Genomic DNA, 20,385 nt, shown 5'->3' on the forward strand with positions numbered 1-20,385 from the left:
ATTTTCACTATACGATATTATAATTATTATACAAATTGCATTGAATCTGGGTCATCGTAGTACATCTATAGTCTCCAAGACATGACTTCTCTGCATACCCAGGTGACCCGACATACCATGCATGCATGTCCGTAGCCTGGAATTTCTGTAAGACAATCAATTATTTAATAGCGTTTCAAGCAAGTTTTGCAAGTATAATTCTCAAATCACAGTTACTAGCTAGCTTGATCTTTATAATTATAATTATAGCGTGCAACTATAATTATAGTATGAGATTGTAAATTGCGAATCCATGCACAAGCTAAAATTAGTTGTACACGGCTATAATTATACAAATGTATACAACGTACACTAGACCTAGATCGTGATTCGCATTGGAGATATGTTGAAATGAGTGCCAAATGAGAAGCAGTTTCCTCCACCACCAAACAGCCACATAGCTCCATCATCAAGCAAGTGCATCGTAAAACAATGCAGTAGTATTGGTGGGTTTTGACGCGGTGCCTAATAAAAAAAATAATGAATAGAAATGTTGAAAAGCACCTGAATTAGCAATCATTTTCTCAAGCCAATTAAGTCACCTTTATTTTATACGTTGTGGTCTCGTCTGTTTTTAGGTTAATAATTACTGCCTCCATGTCCTCCAAACAGCCCACTCCACCAACAAGAATAACACTGTCCTTGTGAACACAACAACCACAACTAAACCTGCATGTGAAAATAATTATTGTGTAACACGTACAATAATTAAACCATGCACCAAGCTGCTGAACTTTTTGGGGTGGGGTCCACAATGGTAACAATCAAAGCAATGCAGTGCTCAGTATATGGCATGTTGCATCACTACCATGGCAACCATATATTGTTACCGTATAGCGCGAAATTTTCGAGGCACTTATATTTCGTGGATTAGCCTCTAAAAGCTATTTCGTTGTACAATGTTCGCGGAATGACTGCTTACCGGAAGCTACCCCTTTAAATCTCTGCATGTTATAGCAGGTAATTCAATTTTCGTGTAGGATTCTAACCCACGAAATCCGCGAAAATTAAGCCCTCTCGAAAATTTCGCGCTATACGGTATATGGCATAATGCACTGGGATTATAAATTATGCAAGTAGATTTCTGTAAGAGATATCCATTTGGGACTTATGCCCCACCATCCCACCTAATAACTCATTTGGTCCCTTTTATAGGCTATTACTTTTAAAACTAGAAGTGGGAAGAAAACCTAAAAATATACTATGGAATTCAGCAAACATTACTAATGAATTCCTTCAAAACACATGTCTTTTATTACGATCTATGACCAGTCAGATGAGTTTAACGTCATTGGGCAACAAGTTAGTTATTACAGGCGCCCTCGTGCAATAATTATGTTGCTCCAGTGCAATAATTATATGGCATGTTGCACTCTGGCTGGGCAATAACTAATATATGTAGGTCGACAAATAATTATAAGCCCAGTGCGGAGTAGCCTCGATCCCAGCCCCTCTCACTAGAGAGCGGCCTGGAATCGAGGCTAAGTGCGGAGATTTAGCTGCAGTAGGTTGCCTAGCTAGATCTCCGGCTTCCTCTGCATAAATGCAGCCCTGCTATATAACATTGATACATAATTTTATACCTAGGAGTAAATGGCAGTGAAATCGCTAATTGTAATAAACTCCAGTCATCTTCTTCGTGCTTGATGTAATAGCACATATTTAAAGGGACCATTTCCTCGTTCAATCCTCCCATTACAATGACACCACCGTCATGGGTCACAGCAGCATGAGAGTGAGTACCTTGTGGAAGGTGGATAGGCAACTGCAAGAAAAAATGCTGGTCTATTTTTGTTGAGAATATCCCTGTGATTATTTATGATCTTTAATGCTTTCAAAAAAATGCTTAATTTCAAGAAATCCACCAAATTGATAATCATTAAGAGGGCAAAAATTAAAATTAATAATGATCAACATGACATGTCACGATCCAGCTGGTGGTTTCCTTCCCTATATGCAGTGCAAGTTACCTTCTTGCATTTCCAGTCTGAGGTTTGAATTAAGATGACATCGTCTAGAAATGAGTTATCAATTGTACATCCACCAGTGATTAGAAGACACTCGTGTCCTATAATAATAATTCCTATAATATCATAAACACGAGAATAATTATCGTATTATTATGACCGCTTCATGGGATTAAGGCTCCAAAAACGTTACGTGATAATATTTATGGGGCTGTGAATGCCTCAACTATATTATAAACGCCGATAATTATTGCCTCGCATAATAAGTATTAGTTAATGTACAGTGTAGAGGGGTTTATGACAGTAAACCTCCCGACTACGAGGGCGTAAGCCCGAGGGGGAGGTGTGGTTTACTGTCATAAACCCCGAGGCACTGTGCAATAATTGATATATGTCCCATCTGATTGGCTGACTGTATCAAGCTGCATGACTACCACATAGCAACACTATTCAAACAAGAAGACAACTAGGAAAAGATAGCTCGTTCACACCAGGGCTGCTGTCCACACTCAAATCCTTGCGCGCGCAGCCTGGACAGAATAATATTATGAGCAGCCAGCCTCTCCCACAAAGTGAACGGTACAGAGCCAATCCCCCTCTCTGTTCAATTAGTCAGTCCCTTCCTCCACTTCCTGCGCAGCAACCAGCCAGAAGAAACAACACAGCTAGCTCTAGACAGTGTCTAGACCAGCTCTCTTCAGCTACATGTATGCCAGGCTAGTAGGCAAGCAAAGGTAAGCTTAAAATAGCCACTCCTATATTATTACTAAACTGGCTTCAAAATACAAAAGCTGAACAGGCCTAGTGCAGTGCGTGCAGTACTAGTGCTAGTGAGCAAGGCTCAGCCTGAGCCCTAGCCCTCTCCCAGAGTGTCTCTAAAGCAGCTCTTTCTGCAAGCACACAGCAGAATTTTTGATGAACTAGTCTACAGACTACACCCTCTGTCTCTATGTTTTCATTTATGAGATTTTGTTTCTCATGCATTCATTCATCGAAAACACCATTAATTTATTTTTACTGCATATGCTTGAGGTGCCAATTTATGAGCCATAATATTATTTTCCCTTGTAGCCCTGAGGTGCCAATTTATGACAGTTAAACCGGGCCCCACTAGACTACATGGCAAAAGTGTAGTAGGTGGGAAATATTAATAATTATTAGTTAGTATAATTATTGCACATGAACTTCTACTAGTACAGTCAGCATGGTACGATATAATTATAGCTTTCTCTTTTTTTGTATACTGCAAGGAGATGAGAACATGCAGTTACAGCTTTCATAACGTACCTTGATACATTAAAATGTTGGCTGAATGTCTCCATCTTGGCCCAATTCTATCAGCTGGAGCTTCAAATTTGACTATTTTGAAGCGACAACAATCCATATCTTCAATTGTGATGGATAGACAATCAGTCTGGGGATGGATAGGAGATTGTCGTCCACCAGTTACTAGTATTCTACCATCAGCCAGTAACACAGTTCTGTGATGAACTATCCCAGCTATGCAGAAAAAATGCAGATTGAGCACTTGCCTGCATGGCTATAACTACATGCAAGAGTATATAAGAGTAAGAGTGCATGTTGAACTGCTAGTAACAGCAATTTCCTGCTCCTGCGTCATCACTTGATAGTTATCAGTACTAATTTTGTTACTGTATAGCAGGTATATTTCGAGGGTATAAATTTTCGCGGATGGACCTCTACAAAGGACTTTCGCGGAGTTTATTTTTGTGGTCTGAGTTTCAGCCTTTTGGCGCATGCGCACATCAACATGCAGCTGTGCCTCCACACCGTTAGCCTCGAATCCAGGCCTAGCCTGTATGAATCGGTGAGGCACTATGTCCTCCACCTCTAGTAGAATGTTTGCTGTGCAGGCCATGGTTAGGGGATACAGTAGACGTAGAGCAAGCTAGCTGGCTATACCGGCGTCCTTGTCTCTAGATTCTTTTTTCTCTCCTCTTATTGTCGATAGGTGTGGTCAATAATACTGAACACGCCTACTATTCAATAAGATATAAATTTTCGCGGTACTGGCTCAATCCGCGAAAATGTTTATACCCTCGAAATATACCCGCCTATACGGTATGTTAGCAACACTTCCCAGAAACCGCACATGCTGTGATTGCACAGTTCAGTGCTACAAACCACAGACCACAGTTTACTTAACAGCACTCATTAATTGAATAGTGACGACAGTGATGACGCATGTCAAGGCAAATGCGGTTCCATGATTACTACAGCAGTTCAACACTCTTACTCTTATCTACTCTTGCTACATGTCACAAACCTGGAACATCACCACTCGCAGGCAGAATTTTACACCCATATTGGTCACCATCTTGACGGAATAATAAGACATCATTCAGTCTTCTATGTGCTGTAGAGAGCTCTGACACTCCAAACCCACCGATCAATACAACATTCCCATTTGGTAGACACACAGATGAATGACCAAATCTACCAATCATTGACACAATGTTATACTGACAGTACATGTACATACATGTACATAGAAAGTCTAATTTTCACCTTTTCACAACTGCAGAGGATGGGGATAAAGCAGGGAAATCTAAGCCTACAGTTCCAGGTGTCATCTTCACCGGGGCATGATGGGAAGTTTTGCAACAGGCAGGCAGGGCGATACTGCAATCACCTTTCACTGAAAGCATTAACGTGTAATGACTACATTTCTGATAAAAATCTTCAAATTCATCAAATGGCTCGATCATGTCTACTCTTCTCTTTTCAGAAGCTTGGAGACTTAGGTAAAATTCGTTCATATCACACATGTGAACAGACGAGAATCCCTAGTGAGTGAACATGTAAAATTAATGCTACTAGCAAGCAGAAAAACAAACCCTTTTCATCAATCTTTGTTTATGAGCTGACTTTGTAGGATACAATTCAATGTTCTTCAGGGGAGACCCCAGTGACATAAAATGTCGTAACCTAGGTGAAACATTTAAACCTCAAACAACTACAATTGGTGTGAAACTCACATGATTTTCCCAAATCCATCGTTAGGCAAAATCTGATCGAAAAGACGGGCATCGATCAAAAAGTGTAGAATAAACAATTAATTTTATTATCAAACCTGCTCATAACAGCAAAAGATACTGTTTTTGAATGATGAAGATATCCACTGAATAATGGCATCAACTCTACAGTACGAAACAATTGCAAGCATGCAACATTATAATTACACATCAGTCATGTATGCTCACTTGTCAGGTTCAACGTAAGTGAGAACACATTCTGAAATGAGCAATGTAGGTGCATTGTAATCAATTCCACACATGACCAACAGATCAGCAAGTTTTCCTGTGTCAGTGATATCACAACCAATCATACAATAGTTATCAGAGAGAAAAACATCAGGTGAAGCAGTTGGTACACGAGGAGACAGCATTGAAGACAGCACCTGACTTTCACGTATTAGACGCCATTTTGTTGAAATTACAGCAGGGAAGTCAATCTGTGGTAGTATACATGTACACTATCATTTATAGTTATTGCAAATGCCTACCTCAACCACTTGACAGTTTGATGCTGCAAATTTGTCCCTAAACCGAAAGAATAACGTGTCAAATCCAGCCCCAAGAGATATGATTTGAGTACGGAGAGAACACGATTGCTTGTTAAGGAACTCACTCACAAGGGAATTAATAGCTTTCACTCGAATATAGTATCCCCTGAAATTGCAATGAAAATCACAAAAATCGAACACACAACTAACATAATTAACACAAATGATTATACCGTACCCAGAGCCTGGGGCATCCATGATAACTAATTCATGTACAACATGTATGTACAAAAGACGGCCATTATGATTAATAATTATGTACATGTACGATAAAGCACAAGAGAGTACATGCAGATAATGAGTGTGGTATCAACACTTCTAACATTGATGGACTTGTACAATATCTCACATTCCACTAACTTGAAATAACGTGGTGATTGACGTATATATATACTTGCATTAACATTCATATTCCTTCGATCGTAGCCATGAATTACACAAGTTGTTAGCTTAGCCTGTTGAATTTGGCAATCATGTATAATTATACCTATTAATGAGTGGTGCTCTGCAACAGTTCGCCTTAGCCACGAAATGCTTCAAGAAGTTGTCACAAAAATAACCGCGGCTGCATGCAGAGTTTTTGCTCAAAATACTGCTGTCATTAGTTTTCTGCACCTGCATGTTCCAAAATAATATGTAAATTGCGAGTCTGGATCAGTGTTTAGGTCAATCAGTAGTCAGATGGTAATAATTCGACAGGATAGTTACGAAGGAGATTCTGAAGTGGTTAACTCACAAACATGACCAAGGGCCATAAACAATACATTGACGAGATGCTCAGATGCTCAGTAGAGGATTCACCCCGGCGTTGACATAACAGACACGATAACTTTTTACCGTAATGACTTAAGCCCTGTTTACACGCAACATCTAATGCGCATTACTACTAACGAGGTCTAGTCTAAACGCACTAATGCACATTGGATTACAATGCGCATTACTTTGCGTGTAAACAGGGTTTTAAATTAACATTATAGGGAATGATCGGGAATCTATAAAGCAACGATTAGAAACAGTGTTTTTTGTCGCCTTCGAAGATCGCCTACTAATAATTATAAGCAGCTAGCCCATTATTTTTCAACCACGCAGTCCATGAAAATGTCTAGTTTGTTCTTGAACACAGCTCATTTACAGACACACCCATATGCACATGGGCGTACATTACCCCAAAAAAGAGGTAATCCATGTATTTGTTGACACTGTCAGTACAGTATACTATTCTGAAGTTGTAGTCCGTTACATGGACAAATTGTGCTGAGTCGTTACGCCCTTTATTGTATCTAGCCACGTCCCTACTACTAATAGTACGTAACGACACCCTACACTGTGAAGGCTATACTAGATGTTATAGGAAAGGCTAGCCTCCTTCACCGACCTTCAAGAGAAAAGAAGTGAGTTAGTGAAATTTGGGATAGAGGCTAAGCATAGATACAAGAGGAAGAGGATTGGAAACGATATCACGTGTGCTATCAATCCTACAGTAAGCCCAGGCGTTTTATTGTAAATGAGCAAAATTTGTGGCACAAGAAGGCATATTTGGAGCGATTCTTCGACTACCAAGGTAAGCTAAGTTGATTTAAGAGCATCACTGCATGCATCAATCATTGTTTTATGATATCCTGTGAGACAAGAGCCATGCAAACCTCTTAAAGCACACAAAGTTGAAAAGATAGGCTTTTTACCCAATTTTATTACACTTTGTGGGTAGTACTCACAATATAATAGCACTCACAGTGGACTTTAAAACTGTACAATATTACTAACATTTTGTCTTCTACTGCACTGCATCGGCTAGTTTTTAAAATGTAAAAGCCTACCATCCGTAGTTACACGAAAAGATGGGCTTTGTTGTGTGGGGGGCTACCACCATGTGCATGTAATATTTCAAGTTCTAAGTTATTGATTTCAGTTCTAATAGCTAGGTCTCTTATACAGCATCAAAATTAATGATCATAACATTTTTAACTAGTCTTGTGGTGCTGTTTTTTCCAATCTGAATGGTGTGATATTATTAAAATTTTTATGCCACCATACAGGTCTGCTGCGGCATGGATGGAGAAGAGAGCAAACCTGTGCTGAGAAAGAATACCAATACTATAGCTATATTATGTATGACTGTGTGCCTTACTAGCACCATAGATACAATGCTAGATCTTTAATTTACCTATAATTATTTTTGCGCCATTTTGTGGTCTGTGTGTACACTATTAGTGTAAGCCACGCCCACCACACTTCCGTCTAACAAGGACAGTCTGTGCTAATTGAGTTCACGTGACCTCCTTTTCCAATCCTCTTCCTCTTGTATCTATGGCCGGGCTAAGGAAAGGCAGATGTGTTCCTGTGGGTTCCCATGATGCTGTGGTAATATGGACCAGGCAAGTCTTCTGCTACCAAATCGTGCCTTTATGTTCGATAAGAAGTCATTGCTGAAGATAAAGTTCTAATGATCACTCCTGAAAGCTTTAACTCGACACTCAGGAAGTTATTCACTCAAGATGATTTATTAAACAATCCACTCTTCCTACATGTACATTGTAGCTGGAAGCTCCTGCTAGCTAGCTAGAGCTGAGACTGGTAAGTAGAAGGGGACGGCATTATTTTTCCCCTTTACCACTCCCTGGCTACGCTACTGATCACATCGGTGCATAGCCTCGAAATCCAGGCCGCGAAGAGAAAGGCGGCCTGGTATAATTTGTATGCGCATGCGCGAAATAATTGAAATTTCATCATAAAAATTGTAAAAAAAAAACAGGCAAAGTTACAATACATATAACTGTGCATGTGTGGTTAGTGGCATGACAGCGTTCAGAGACACTATAGAATAATATTATGCTGCAGCAATGTTGCTTCTTCTTGCTCTGTTTATCAAAGAGGCAGTTTAAGAAGGCCTCCCACACAGCTAGAGCTAGCTACGTTCTTTGTGTCTCTGTTGGATTAACAGTTACACGCATGTGCAAACAAATATGGGTGGGGCATTGCAAAATCTGAGAAGGTGGGTGTGATTGCTGCTCACATTTGGCCACAAGTATGCAATATTGGAATTGGAATATTGGGTCCATGTGGTGCGATCAAGAATCACTTCCCACCAGAGATAGCTCTTCAATCTTTAAGCCACAGTGCTAACTCTAAATCAATATGAAGTATCAAGTATCCCACTTTCGACAATAACTTAGCCTCCACTGAATTATTTTGCTGATGACAGGAAGTGAAATTCAACCGCAACTAATTAAAAGGGGTGTGGCTTCCGAACAACCATTTGGCAGGCACGGTGTCCAGCTAGGTTGCCCCCTTTCTATAAATCCCGGCTACGCTCCCGGTGCTTATAGATTTTTTCAATGACGGCATGCTTCTCTATTACATGTAGCTCGCTCGATCATTGCAAGAGCTCTATATATCAGCAGTATCACAACTAGTGAAGGAGACCAGTTGTTGGGCAGAGAACCATGCACCTTCTATCTAGGCTCTTGGTCTGCTAACCAACCGCGCTTATTAACCGGTACGTATACACTGCTAGGGGCTTAATTTTCGCTGATTTCGTCGGTTTGCAATCCAACACAAAAATTAAGTCCACAAAAATTGTTCGCACAACAAAATGCTTTTAGAGGCCATTCCACGAAATATAAGTGCCTCGAAATTTCGCGCTATACGGTAATACCTCTAATTCAGGCTATCTTCCAAATGCGACACCCTTGAGCTTAGATCCTCTAAATAAGCAACACCAAGTCTTTTTCAACCTCCAAAAAAAGCGACCTCTGGCTTAAGAAGTGTCGCCTTATCAGAGAAGTTACGATACGTAATTAAATTCACGTACTCCAGCTCCATATGCACGCGGACCCTTCTTACGAAGAGACTAGGTCAATATTATGATTGCTTGTAAACTAGACTGGAAACCACTCCCTTTAAAGGGACTGGTGTCCCGTTGTACAACAAATCACAAAATACGTGCGTATTAAAGTCAATTTGTAGTTTCTCAGGCCCTCGCGCTTGGAAATTGGCAGCTTTACAAAAAGTTATAATACCATGTGACCTCAAATTAGAGGCACTAAAAGAAAAGAAAAGGATAAATTTGTATGCGTTTTTGGTCATGAATATAATTATGACTAAAATTAAATTATGTACAGTAGAACCTCGATTATCCGGCCCTCCATTATCCGGAACCTCGATTATCCGGCTTGGCAGTTTTCTTGTTATCGGAACAGAAAATGGGCATGTCCCTCAAACGCGCATGCGCGTTGCATCTGTTACCATGGAGACATGCCTGCTTATCTTCTGCGCATGCGCAGACAACCATGTGGCACTGCTGTTTATCAATAAAGTGGGTGGATCAAGGCATGGTTTATCTATTCGATTATCCGGCATATTCACTTATCCGGCCTGCTTCTGGAACCAAGGTGTCCGGATAATCGAGGTTCTACTGTAGTTTGGCTTATTGAGGAAGTTGGGGGTGTGTTTTCAATTAAAATTCGATCATTATCAAATGCCTCAATCTGCTTGCTACTTTAGGAATAATTAGACTCGCCAGCCAGCCAGCCCTTCCTCGGGGTAAGGGACTGGTGGATTGCCTATCTGAGAGTTGTGCCGGTGGAATTTTAATGAGTTACATGTTATAGTTGTGACACATGCACGAGTGCCACATGGGATATATTGGCTCAGTAGTGACTTAGGCCCGAGGGCCGCAGGCCTCGAGGGAAAAGGCACTACTGAGCCCATGTGCGCACGAGTGAGCTGTGTAACAACTGATTTGTTGCATTCCTTGTGCATTCCTTTCCTGTACACATCACTCTTTTTATAGGACAACTAGTTTCAACTACTTGTGGTGGCTGTGGAATGCACCAGACGCATGAAAAACATTTTCTGCCTACCACTGAATCTGTTTAACAGTGATATACTATAAAAGGGACCGTTTCAGGTTACTGGGTGAAGGGTGGGCTTAATTAGGTAACTTCAGCCATACTATGCCAGTACAGTAGAACCTCGATTATCCGGAACCTCGATTATCCGGCTTGACTCTTTTTTATTTTATCAGATTACATAATTCATAAAATGGGTGTGTCCCTCAAATGCGCATGCGCATTGCAGCTGTTACCATGGAGACATGCCTGCTTTTCTTTTGCGCATGCGCAGACAACCATGTGACACTGCTGTTCATCAATAAAGTGGGTGGATAAAGTGGGTGGATCAAGGCGTGGTTTATCTATTCGATTATCCGGCATATTCACTTATTCGGCCTGCTTCTGGAACCAAGGTGTCCGGATAATCGAGGTTCTACTGTATCTAGACAGTGACACAGTTCAAGGCTTGACCTGTGCCATATGGCAGATATTGGCACAGTGTTTCCTTTGATCTGCCCACTCAAAATGCAACAAGAGTACAAGACATCATGTATGACATCATCATGTGGTTTGTAATGTCTGACATGCGTGGGTTGCAAATAGTCTCGAGGCCAGACTCCTCCCAGGGGAGAGAGTCTGGCAAACAGAGTCACTTTTCTTGGTTTTCAGACAGTCAAAAGTGGGCGTGGTGACGATGCTAAAACTGGCTGGCTATTATCTCTACTCCTATACAGATTTAGTGAGATTTGAAAGATTCTCTGTACTTGAAATTTTTGTTGATGTATACAGGAATTTAAGTTAGCCATTGCCTACTGGCATAGTTTTAAAAATGACAAAGGTCAAGTACTATCAACCTCCTCTGTGAAGTGGAATCATGTGACAGTTTAATTGCATTCTTGCGAATCTGATTGGAGATGTCAAATTTTGACATCTGAACCGACTCTAAATGCCAGACCCTCTCCCTGGCACATGTCAGATCACGTGCAAGGTAGTGGTCTGGGGCCAGACTAGGTTGCAAATGGCTACACAATTACAAATAAGCTCCCCTTGCTTAGTTTGTGGCAAAGAAACCAAGAAACCATGAGAACTGGTGGTAGCAGGCTACCCTTTCCATCCCCACATACAGACTTGAAAGATTTTCTCCAATGTAAGACAAGTGGTGCAAATCATCTACATACTAAAGTCACTGGAGGATTTGTCTCAATTGCAGCTTGATTGATAAGCTCTGCTTGGTCGCTTTATCTTGCACTAGCACAGTCTCGTCCATCCCCATTATTTTGTTATTATCATGCATTCTACCACAAAGAAACTAAGTAAGCAATACTGTGGGCGTAAGAATGTCACATGACATTGATACTGCACTCTGATTGGCAGGGTGTCATACAGAGGGAAAGGGAGGATATCCCCACCCTAGCCCCAATTTCCCCCCCTTTCAATTATGACTGAGTGTCCATAGCTGGGTATTGAAATAACAGTTGACCTTTTTTTAGCATCATTTTCTGGTTACTTTTTCCCTCTACTTACTTCAAAATCCTGTATGACACCCTGATTGGTCATTACCAGACTCAGGTAACGGCACAACTCTCAGATAGGCAATCCACCAGTCAGTCCCTTACCCCGAGGAAGGGCTGGCTGGCGAGTCTAAGGAATAATAGCCTGAGAAACTACAAATTGACTTTGCATGGCCAAAGCCTATTAAATGCCTTGGGTAATAATTATTACTTTTATAGCGTCGAAAGCAGACCAGCCGCCAGTGATGTGCAGCGGTAGCACATGAGTATTTGTGACGTTTGCATTCTTGTGGCATGACATTCTTTACGCAATGGGACAACTTTCCACAAGGGTATCTCCAAGTTTCCAGTCACTACAATTATAACTACAATTACAATTGACTCACTTGTTTTTCCGACATGGATACTGTTATGAATCGAATAGAGCATAGAGTCAAGAATTGAGAAAGTTCTCTCCCTCCGGCTCCTAGTCTCGAATACCCGCCTCAACCTAAGCTTGAGTTAGTTGGGCGGAGCCCGTATGGCAAGCGGTTTTATGGCGCGCCGTGTGTTTCAATAACATCTGCATATACATAGGCGTGTCCTGGTGTGAATATACCGACATAGCATGCACGTGCAATGATCGCCTTATGCAGTGATCATGTCTGCACATGCAACCATTAGTCTCTGCACATGCAGTGATCATGTCTGCACATGCAACCATTAGTCTCTGCACATGCAGTGATCATGTCTGCACATGCAACCATTAGTCTCTGCGTGTGCAGTGATCATGTCTGCACATGCAGTGATCATGTCTGCACATGCAACCATTAGTCTCTGCACATGCAGTGATCATGTCTGCACATGCAACCATTAGTCTCTGCACATGCAGTGATCATGTCTGCACATGCAACCATTAGTCTCTGCACATGCAGTGATCATGTCTGCACATGCAACCATTAGTCTCTGCACATGCAGTGATCATGTCTGCACATGCAACCATTAGTCTCTGCGTGTGCAGTGATCATGTCTGCACATGCAGTGATCATGTCTGCACATGCAACCATTAGTCTCTGCACATGCAGTGATCATGTCTGCACATGCAACCATTAGTCTCTGCGTGTGCAGTGATCATGTCTGCACATGCAGTGATCATGTCTGCACATGCAACCATTAGTCTCTGCACATGCAGTGATCATGTCTGCACATGCAAAATGTGTTCCAGCCGAGTACTTCAATGGCAGATTCGTCTTCATCCATGTCCATATCATCTATTATATCCATCATTAATTTTTAATACATCTTTGATACACGTGCTTTAAATAGAGCTGCTGCATCAGGTCAAAGTATATGTTTCTCAATGGGACTTAGGTACACCTGTACTGTACTGCATGTGCAGAGATTAATGGTTGCATGTGCAGACATGATCACTGCATATGCAGAGACTAATGGTTGCATGTGCAGACATGATCACTGCACACGCAGAGACTAATGGTTGCATGTGCAGACATGATCACTGCATGTGCAGAGACTAATGGTTGCATGTGCAGACATGATCACTGCATGTGCAGAGATTAATGGTTGCATGGCAGACATGATCACTGCATGTGCAGAGACTAATGGTTGCATGTGCAGACATGATCACTGCATGTGCAGAGACTAATGGTTGCATGTGCAGACATGATCACTGCATGTGCAGAGACTAATGGTTGCATGTGCAGACATGATCACTGCATAAGGCGATCATTGCACGTGCATGCTATGTCGGTATATTCACACCAGGACACGCCTATGTATATGCAGACATTGTTATTGAAACACACGGCGCGCCATACGGTTTGTAACATAAGTATTATTATGACGTTGACGTGCTTTACAGCATGACGTGAGGGCCGTCATGCTGTAAAGCACGTCACGTAATGTAGGATGTGCAAGGAACCGCGCATGCGCAAAGTGGAAAAGGTATGTGGACCTCCTTGGAGCACGAGTGTTACTGCAGTTATACATGGTGGCTGGATGTCCCTCTATATCAGAGACTGTTAACTCTCTTTCCTGATGTCATGGTGTTGTGATGATGCAAAAGGTGTAAGCGGCTCAACTTTAAATCATAACCATTGATGTACAAACAGACAGTGGAAGCCTTACTCTCAACTCTTCACAAGTGCAGTGCAGTTCATTTTTCCCCTCAATCATCACAACACTGACGTATATACTAGCATTGGTGAATGTGCTATTTGGCTGGTTATTAATCTCCTTGTGGAGGAAATGCAAGTGCCCTGTGAAGAAACCTTTTACAGTAGCTTTCTCAACTGAAGGCAGAGCCTCTAAAATCGGCTCCCTCTCTGACTACACAAGACTGTGGTGATCTGAATGATCCACGGAGGAGAACTCTATCATGAGGTGGGTATAAAGTATATTATGTGTGTACAGTATCATCGACTCTCGCTATTCTGGCTCTCTGAAGTACGGCCACCTCAATATACCCGCCATTTGGTTTGGCACGGATTGCTAGCTATAGTTGTTTATACTACCACACTTGCCCTGAAATGTATACCTGCCAGTTCTGGCTGCCCCTAACTATATGTGATATATACGTTTTTATTTTTATTACGGCCGGATGTGACGTTTTGGGTGTAGTTTGGCAGACAAGAGCATTATCTTTGCACCGCAAAATCATGCAGTGATTAGATTCAAGGTAGGGTCGTTTTAGCCGCGGCTATTTTCTGAAATGTGGCTACCTCGCTATTCTTGCCAAGCTCCACTGTCTAAGTGTGGCTGGATTAACAATGTATGTGCATGACATTGCATGCATGTGTGTGTGTGTGCAAATTAATAAAGTGTGTTTTAATTATCGTTGTGTTTTCCATTCAGGTTTTTGAGTTGATTGAATCATAGATTGAAGAGTTAGAGGGATAGGAAACGGAGTGGTGCACGTGATGATTTTACATTGAATCTGCAGTGGAGCCTCGAAAATTATCCGCGTTACTCCCTATGAACGAGGCTATTAAGCACATTTTTGCCGGGTAACTCCCAAAGCTGTGTTTCCTCGAGACATCATCTCTTTCAGCAACTTATAACACGCCTAGTCCATGAGCCACGTGTAGTACTTGCTAATGACTGACCACACCCAGTAAAAAGAGACTTTCCAATAAAGTTATATGTTCCCAAGGCTGTTTTAGAGCTATTGGAACATGTAACGTGTAAGCGTGCTGGTTATGACTACTACAATAGGTATAGACCTTGAAATATAAGTGAGTTGCACGGACTAAGCACAGTTACTTATAGTTTATTGTGCACTGCATGGGTGTAGAAATAGATATTGTTGTGATGGCCTCGATTAAACCGCAGCGTATATAGCGCAGATGTTACTCGAGATACCAACCGTTTCCTATCCCTATATAACTCTTCAATCTATGATTGAATTAAGCTGTTGAGATGCATGGTAGTGTGCGGCCATTTATAATAATAATGCTGTATCCAGCGTGAGTTTTTAAGCCGTGGCTATTTTCTGAAATAGCAGCTTGCCTGATAGAGTGGACATGGTCACTAGGTAGATTGTTGTGTTAAGATCTATACGCTTATATATAATTATAATTATGCTTCGATCAAGTCCAGCTCATGCAGTAACGATTGGTCTATAGATACAATATATTTAATCTGCTATAATTTATTTATACCTTTTACAGGAAGCTAGAATTATATTAGCTGTTCCTGGTATAACTGCATGATCACCTAAAAAAAGCTTGCTGAATGGAACCTCATGCACAGACTGTCAGAGCTCACTTTACTTTGCATGGTCCAGTGATAGCTATACATGCACGAGCTGATAGCACCAGATTCTGTGATGGCAGTCCTAAATTTAACTTGGCCACTTTGGTCCACTGCGCATGCACTGTGTAAAAGCTGATAGCCATGGCAGCAGAACCTAATTTCATATACGCACCAGATTCTAAATTGAAGTTGGCCATTTTGGTCCACTGATCCCTCAATAAGCCTTCACTCCTTTTTAAGACTTATTGTATCCAATATGAATGGAAGTGTTAGAACTAACGGTTCCTAAGAATACTCCAGGTAATAAAGATAGAGAAAGAAAGCAAAGCAAATCTGAGTACCTGAGTTTCTTTAACCCTTTAACCGTCACGGGCCACGATCGTGGCCCGCAATAGTGACTTTTTTTGCGAAATTCTAATTCTGCGATACTTAGGAAGTAGCTCGAACTACGCACATCCCTGTATAGAGGAAGAGCTGTAGAATCATGTGCAATTTAGTCTAGAATTTTCCAAGCCACGTTGCTATATTAAAATTTCATTAGCATCTTACCGCACGAAGTTTATAGCTATGGCTAGGTTGTTTATTTGTGCCGATGTGCTTGAACAGCTTGAGGACAGCAATGGCGATGTCTCCTCTGGTGATGACAGTGCCTATGAAGGAGAGAGGATAGTAGGATACCTCCCAAAGGCTACCAGCTTTATGCCAGACGCTGATGAACTGTCTGGGACTGAGGACATGCATGACATGGACCTAGACGCTAGAGCTATGGACCAGGACGGTGAAAGACCAGGAGAGGGCTCACTGTGTGACTCTGGCAAGTAGTATAGTATAGCCTGAATATCAGTAGTAAGTATAGTATAGCTAAAATAGAATTAGCAGTAATGAACAGTCTTTATGTGAGCTTGTAAATTTCATAGATCGTTCACGGATATAGTATTACATGTACGTATTGTACTTCAAATTGATATATCTTAGCACTGTTACATTCATATGATGTGAAAATCAAGCTTAGCCAAGCCTTTATACCATATGATAGGCTGATCCATAAAAAAAAATTTTTGGATTTTATCTCACCGCTGGCCGAGCATTTAAAATGATAAAAACGGGTGAGCGTAATAACCGTGGTTGTTATGGCAACACATGTTGCACCATTTTATTCCTTGTTGTATGGGCAATCTATTGGTATATGGTTGCTAGGCATTTTATTGCTCTGGAAACCCGATAGAGAATTTACAGACATTTCACTTCACTGTTAATTAAGAATCCGACGGTTAAAGGGTTAAAGTGGTTTGTCAGATATTATGATATACTGTTGAAATTGGTGTATAGGACACTACCAACAAGAAACGATAATCTGTCGTTTAATGCAATTATATATATACACATGCAAGGATAATAATTATCGGCAACTACTAAAGCTATATAGAAATCCTGGTAAGACTGCAATGTTATGCTATATTTTTAGCTCATAAAATTAATGTTCACTCTGGAATAATAAACTGTATAGTAACTGAACTCTAAACTCGTTGAACCTATTTACTTATAAATTATTATTATGTATATTTTATCCTCACGTGATTTTTGTGTTTATGCCATGCTAGCCTCGTTGTTCGCCTAACTGTTATAAAAGCGAAAACTCGGCCTGAGATCGAGGCTAATGCCATGCATGTGTTTTCTGAAATAACATTTAATTTGTCACTGGTGTCTCAGAACTAACTATATATAGCTAGCTAAAGCTTAGCCTCGATCCCAGGCCGGGTTTTCACTATAACGGTTAGGCGAACAACTATAGGCCTGGTCCTATATAGTTGTCAGCGCATGCTTAAAATTTTCATTGTATTTGTGTCGGCTAATTAACCAATAATACATTGTATAGAAAATTCACAGATACCGTATGCCGGTGGAAAATTTCGAGGTGTTTTTTAATTTCGCGTTTTTTGTGGGTGGCTGCATGCAGAACACGAAAATTAGAACCCGTGGAAGGCTTCATATGCGCATGCAAGATAGGTGCCACAACACCCTACTACCCGCGAAATGTTCTAAATATTGAAAATTTTCCACCCGTATGGTACGTATAGTATACACATTATAGGGAGCTGCTTCACAAGGAGAGTTGCCAGTTGTGCTGCAGCATGATTATAGTGACCCAGCTAGGGCATGTAACTTCATGGATGATGATGAATGCCTCAAATTATGAAGGTTTAGCAGGCTGCTGGACCTCTCTGATATTCTAGACCTCTATTTGTAACTCATAATTTATGTTTGAGAAAGGTAGATTCTCTTCATGGCTCTGAGCTGCCAGAAACAACACTCGAATGAACAGGAATACATATACACTCCAGTCCTGTGAGTATAGGAAAGACAAAAGGAGGGTTTCAACCTTACCTCACACTGTCCAGTCTCCTCCCTTAGTAGAAAAGAGGAGCACTGTTGGGATAGCTGGATATTACCATTGCTCTTGTGCAGAGAAGTATAGACATTCTATAATAATATATGTGTACATGCGATGTAAATTAAATGTGTCGTATTAAACAGGTCATTGTCAATCCCTCTGATGATGGCACCATGCACCAAGTCCTCTAGCTCACATGCACTCTTCACTTCATCCACCATAAGATAATTATACCAATGATGGATCTAGATCTTTCCAAACAAAAATGACTTGATATGATAGAACCACACAACAAATCTGACCTTGACGAGCTTTAATTGTCAAGATTTATAGCCTCTTCACTTGTTCTTCTGTCTTAACTTCAGAATAATGTTTTCTAAATAATTAAGAGCCATTCCAATCGATTAATAATAAACGGGATACTGACTGCTAGTACGATAGTACACGAATATAAATGTGAACAAAAATATCCATTAGTCTAATTTTTAGTCTACTTGAATGACTGGGCGCATGCATGCGCAGACAACTAGTGCAGGCCTATAGTTGTTCACCTAAACGTTATAAAAGCGAAAACTTGGCCTGGGATCGAGGCTAGCTATAATATAAAGCTACGACAATTCAGATGTAGATTAAATCTGGAATGTACCTTGCCATGTCTTGAACATGCACACGCTACATTGCATGCAAAACAGTTTTTTTATGCATGAGTCTAATCTATACACAATTGTATTGGCCGCATCTCATTTAACACGCAGGAAGAAACGTCAATGATCATTAACTCTATCTGCTGCCATTGACTATAAGTTGGACTTACTATTCCTCACGAATACTAAACTATTAATTTTTATCTTTACACTATATTAATTTTTATCTTTACACTATAATATTATACTTGTAATAATTTATACACTTGTACACCTATCCCTGGTGGTGTGTTAATTGTTATTATTGTTGTAACATGCATGATATTACTACATGTTTTACTTCATTGAAAGATATTTTCCCCGTCTAGCATGCAGTATGCAAGGATATTGGGTACACTTACCAGTACTATAGGTTTTGCGTTATTGTTGAGAATTGATTATTTAATAAACTGATTAAATTCGCTGATTATATAAGCATGTACCGCGAACATTTATATGCAAGATTAACGCATGCATGCATGTATGCTGCAGAAAGGCTGCGCTATTCCGCGAAAATTAAATCTGCGAAAACCTTTCTATTAAACAGTCATCCTGCGAAGTTTATGTATATACCCACTATATACGATGCTCGTAAAAAATTCATTTTTGGTACATGTATATTGAACAGTATATATTTATATGCATGCTAGCTATTCTTTTATGCTCAAGTTAACAGCCTATATTAATTGCCTCCAAAACACGGCATATAGGCCCCATGTCGTTGCACAAGTAACACAAACTAATTAATGGCCATAATTTATGCATATGACCTCTATCTATTAATATATAGGAGATAATTACCCACCATGCAGTACTTCGGGCCTAAATATGTTTATACTATAATCATGACTCGTATATTGTGCAGTACTTCGGGCCTAAATATGTTTATACTATAATCATGACTCGTATATTGACCATGCAGTACTTCCGGGCCTACAAAATATGTTTATACTATAATTATGACTCGTATATTGACCTGTATTTCAAAACCTCCCTATTATTCTAGCTCATAAATGTTATAAAAGTGCCTATTATCAGTGCAATCTGTTGAAGGTGTGCATGCATGTGCTCCATTTATAGGATGCTTATACGGTCTCACCAAAGAAAGTTTTAGGCATTATCAAACTGCCCGTGTTGGTGAATCCTGCCGAGGAACGTGTTGGTGGCTATCTTGTAGATATTGATTGGCAATATGTCGACTAATCTGCTTCAGCGATTCCTTCACTTCACAACTGGGAGCAGTGTATTGTCTGTCAGCAGTATCATCGTACAATTCAATCATCTGAGTGGGCCAGGAGGCCTTGTGCGCACAACACATGTGATGCTTTGCTAAAGCTACCAATCTCGTATGCCAATTATAGCGAATTTCACGGAAAGTGGATGGCAATCCTCAACGACAATGACCTTTGTTGGGTAATGAACTGTTTGTAACTTCTTTCTGAATGGACCATGAACTTCTTAATTAAGTATCGTCATTGTCATTATGTTACTATATTCCCTGAATGGACCTTGAACTTCTTAAGTTTAATTATTTGTGCTGATCACGTCATAATTGTTTTGGCTATATACACAGTAAAACAGATAATTATGTTATAATAACATAAAACATCTCAAATAAAATGCAT

The 20,385-nt window shown here is 40.5% G+C and overlaps 1 protein-coding gene and 1 long non-coding RNA gene across 6 annotated transcripts; one reads left to right on the top strand and one right to left on the bottom strand.

The window, feature by feature from the left end:
* Positions 1 to 191: 191 nt before the first annotated feature.
* On the bottom strand, positions 192 to 12,445 carry LOC135335959 (tRNA wybutosine-synthesizing protein 4-like). Of its 5 annotated transcripts, XM_064531694.1 has the most exons (14): positions 12,322 to 12,445; positions 6,080 to 6,207; positions 5,533 to 5,698; positions 5,231 to 5,481; positions 5,101 to 5,167; positions 5,006 to 5,037; positions 4,865 to 4,955; positions 4,536 to 4,813; positions 4,294 to 4,463; positions 3,294 to 3,506; positions 2,010 to 2,107; positions 1,623 to 1,804; positions 582 to 708; positions 193 to 504 (listed from the first exon to the last, which is right to left on the bottom strand). In XM_064531694.1, exons 1-14 carry the CDS (start codon positions 12,334 to 12,336, stop codon positions 358 to 360), a joined length of 1,965 nt encoding a protein of 654 aa, XP_064387764.1. In that variant the 5' UTR covers positions 12,337 to 12,445; the 3' UTR covers positions 193 to 357. The 5 variants fall into 5 exon arrangements, 4 of the variants coding, with proteins under 4 accessions (XP_064387765.1, XP_064387767.1, XP_064387764.1 ...); XM_064531695.1 differs by lacking the exon at positions 12,322 to 12,445 and having other exon boundaries at positions 192 to 504; positions 5,953 to 6,086; XM_064531697.1 differs by lacking the exons at positions 6,080 to 6,207; positions 12,322 to 12,445 and adding an exon at positions 5,942 to 6,055 and having other exon boundaries at positions 192 to 504.
* A 1,446-nt stretch (positions 12,446 to 13,891) lies between these two features.
* On the top strand, positions 13,892 to 18,982 carry LOC135336161 (uncharacterized). The gene is made up of 2 exons (XR_010394778.1): positions 13,892 to 14,314; positions 18,833 to 18,982. It is a non-coding gene; the product is annotated as an uncharacterized LOC135336161 (long non-coding RNA).
* The last annotated feature ends 1,403 nt before the right edge of the window (positions 18,983 to 20,385 follow it).

Source organism: Halichondria panicea, chromosome 5 (genome assembly GCF_963675165.1).
Source record: "Halichondria panicea chromosome 5, odHalPani1.1, whole genome shotgun sequence".
Classification (NCBI taxonomy): domain Eukaryota; kingdom Metazoa; phylum Porifera; class Demospongiae; order Suberitida; family Halichondriidae; genus Halichondria; species Halichondria panicea.

Coding starts and splice junctions, on each gene's coding strand:
- LOC135335959 (XM_064531694.1), bottom strand. Junction 5,482..5,532: donor CAAACTGTCAAGTGGTTGAG/GTAGGCATTTGC, acceptor ATACTACCACAG/ATTGACTTCCCTGCTGTAAT. Junction 3,507..4,293: donor TGCGAGTGGTGATGTTCCAG/GTTTGTGACATG, acceptor TTTTCTGCATAG/CTGGGATAGTTCATCACAGA.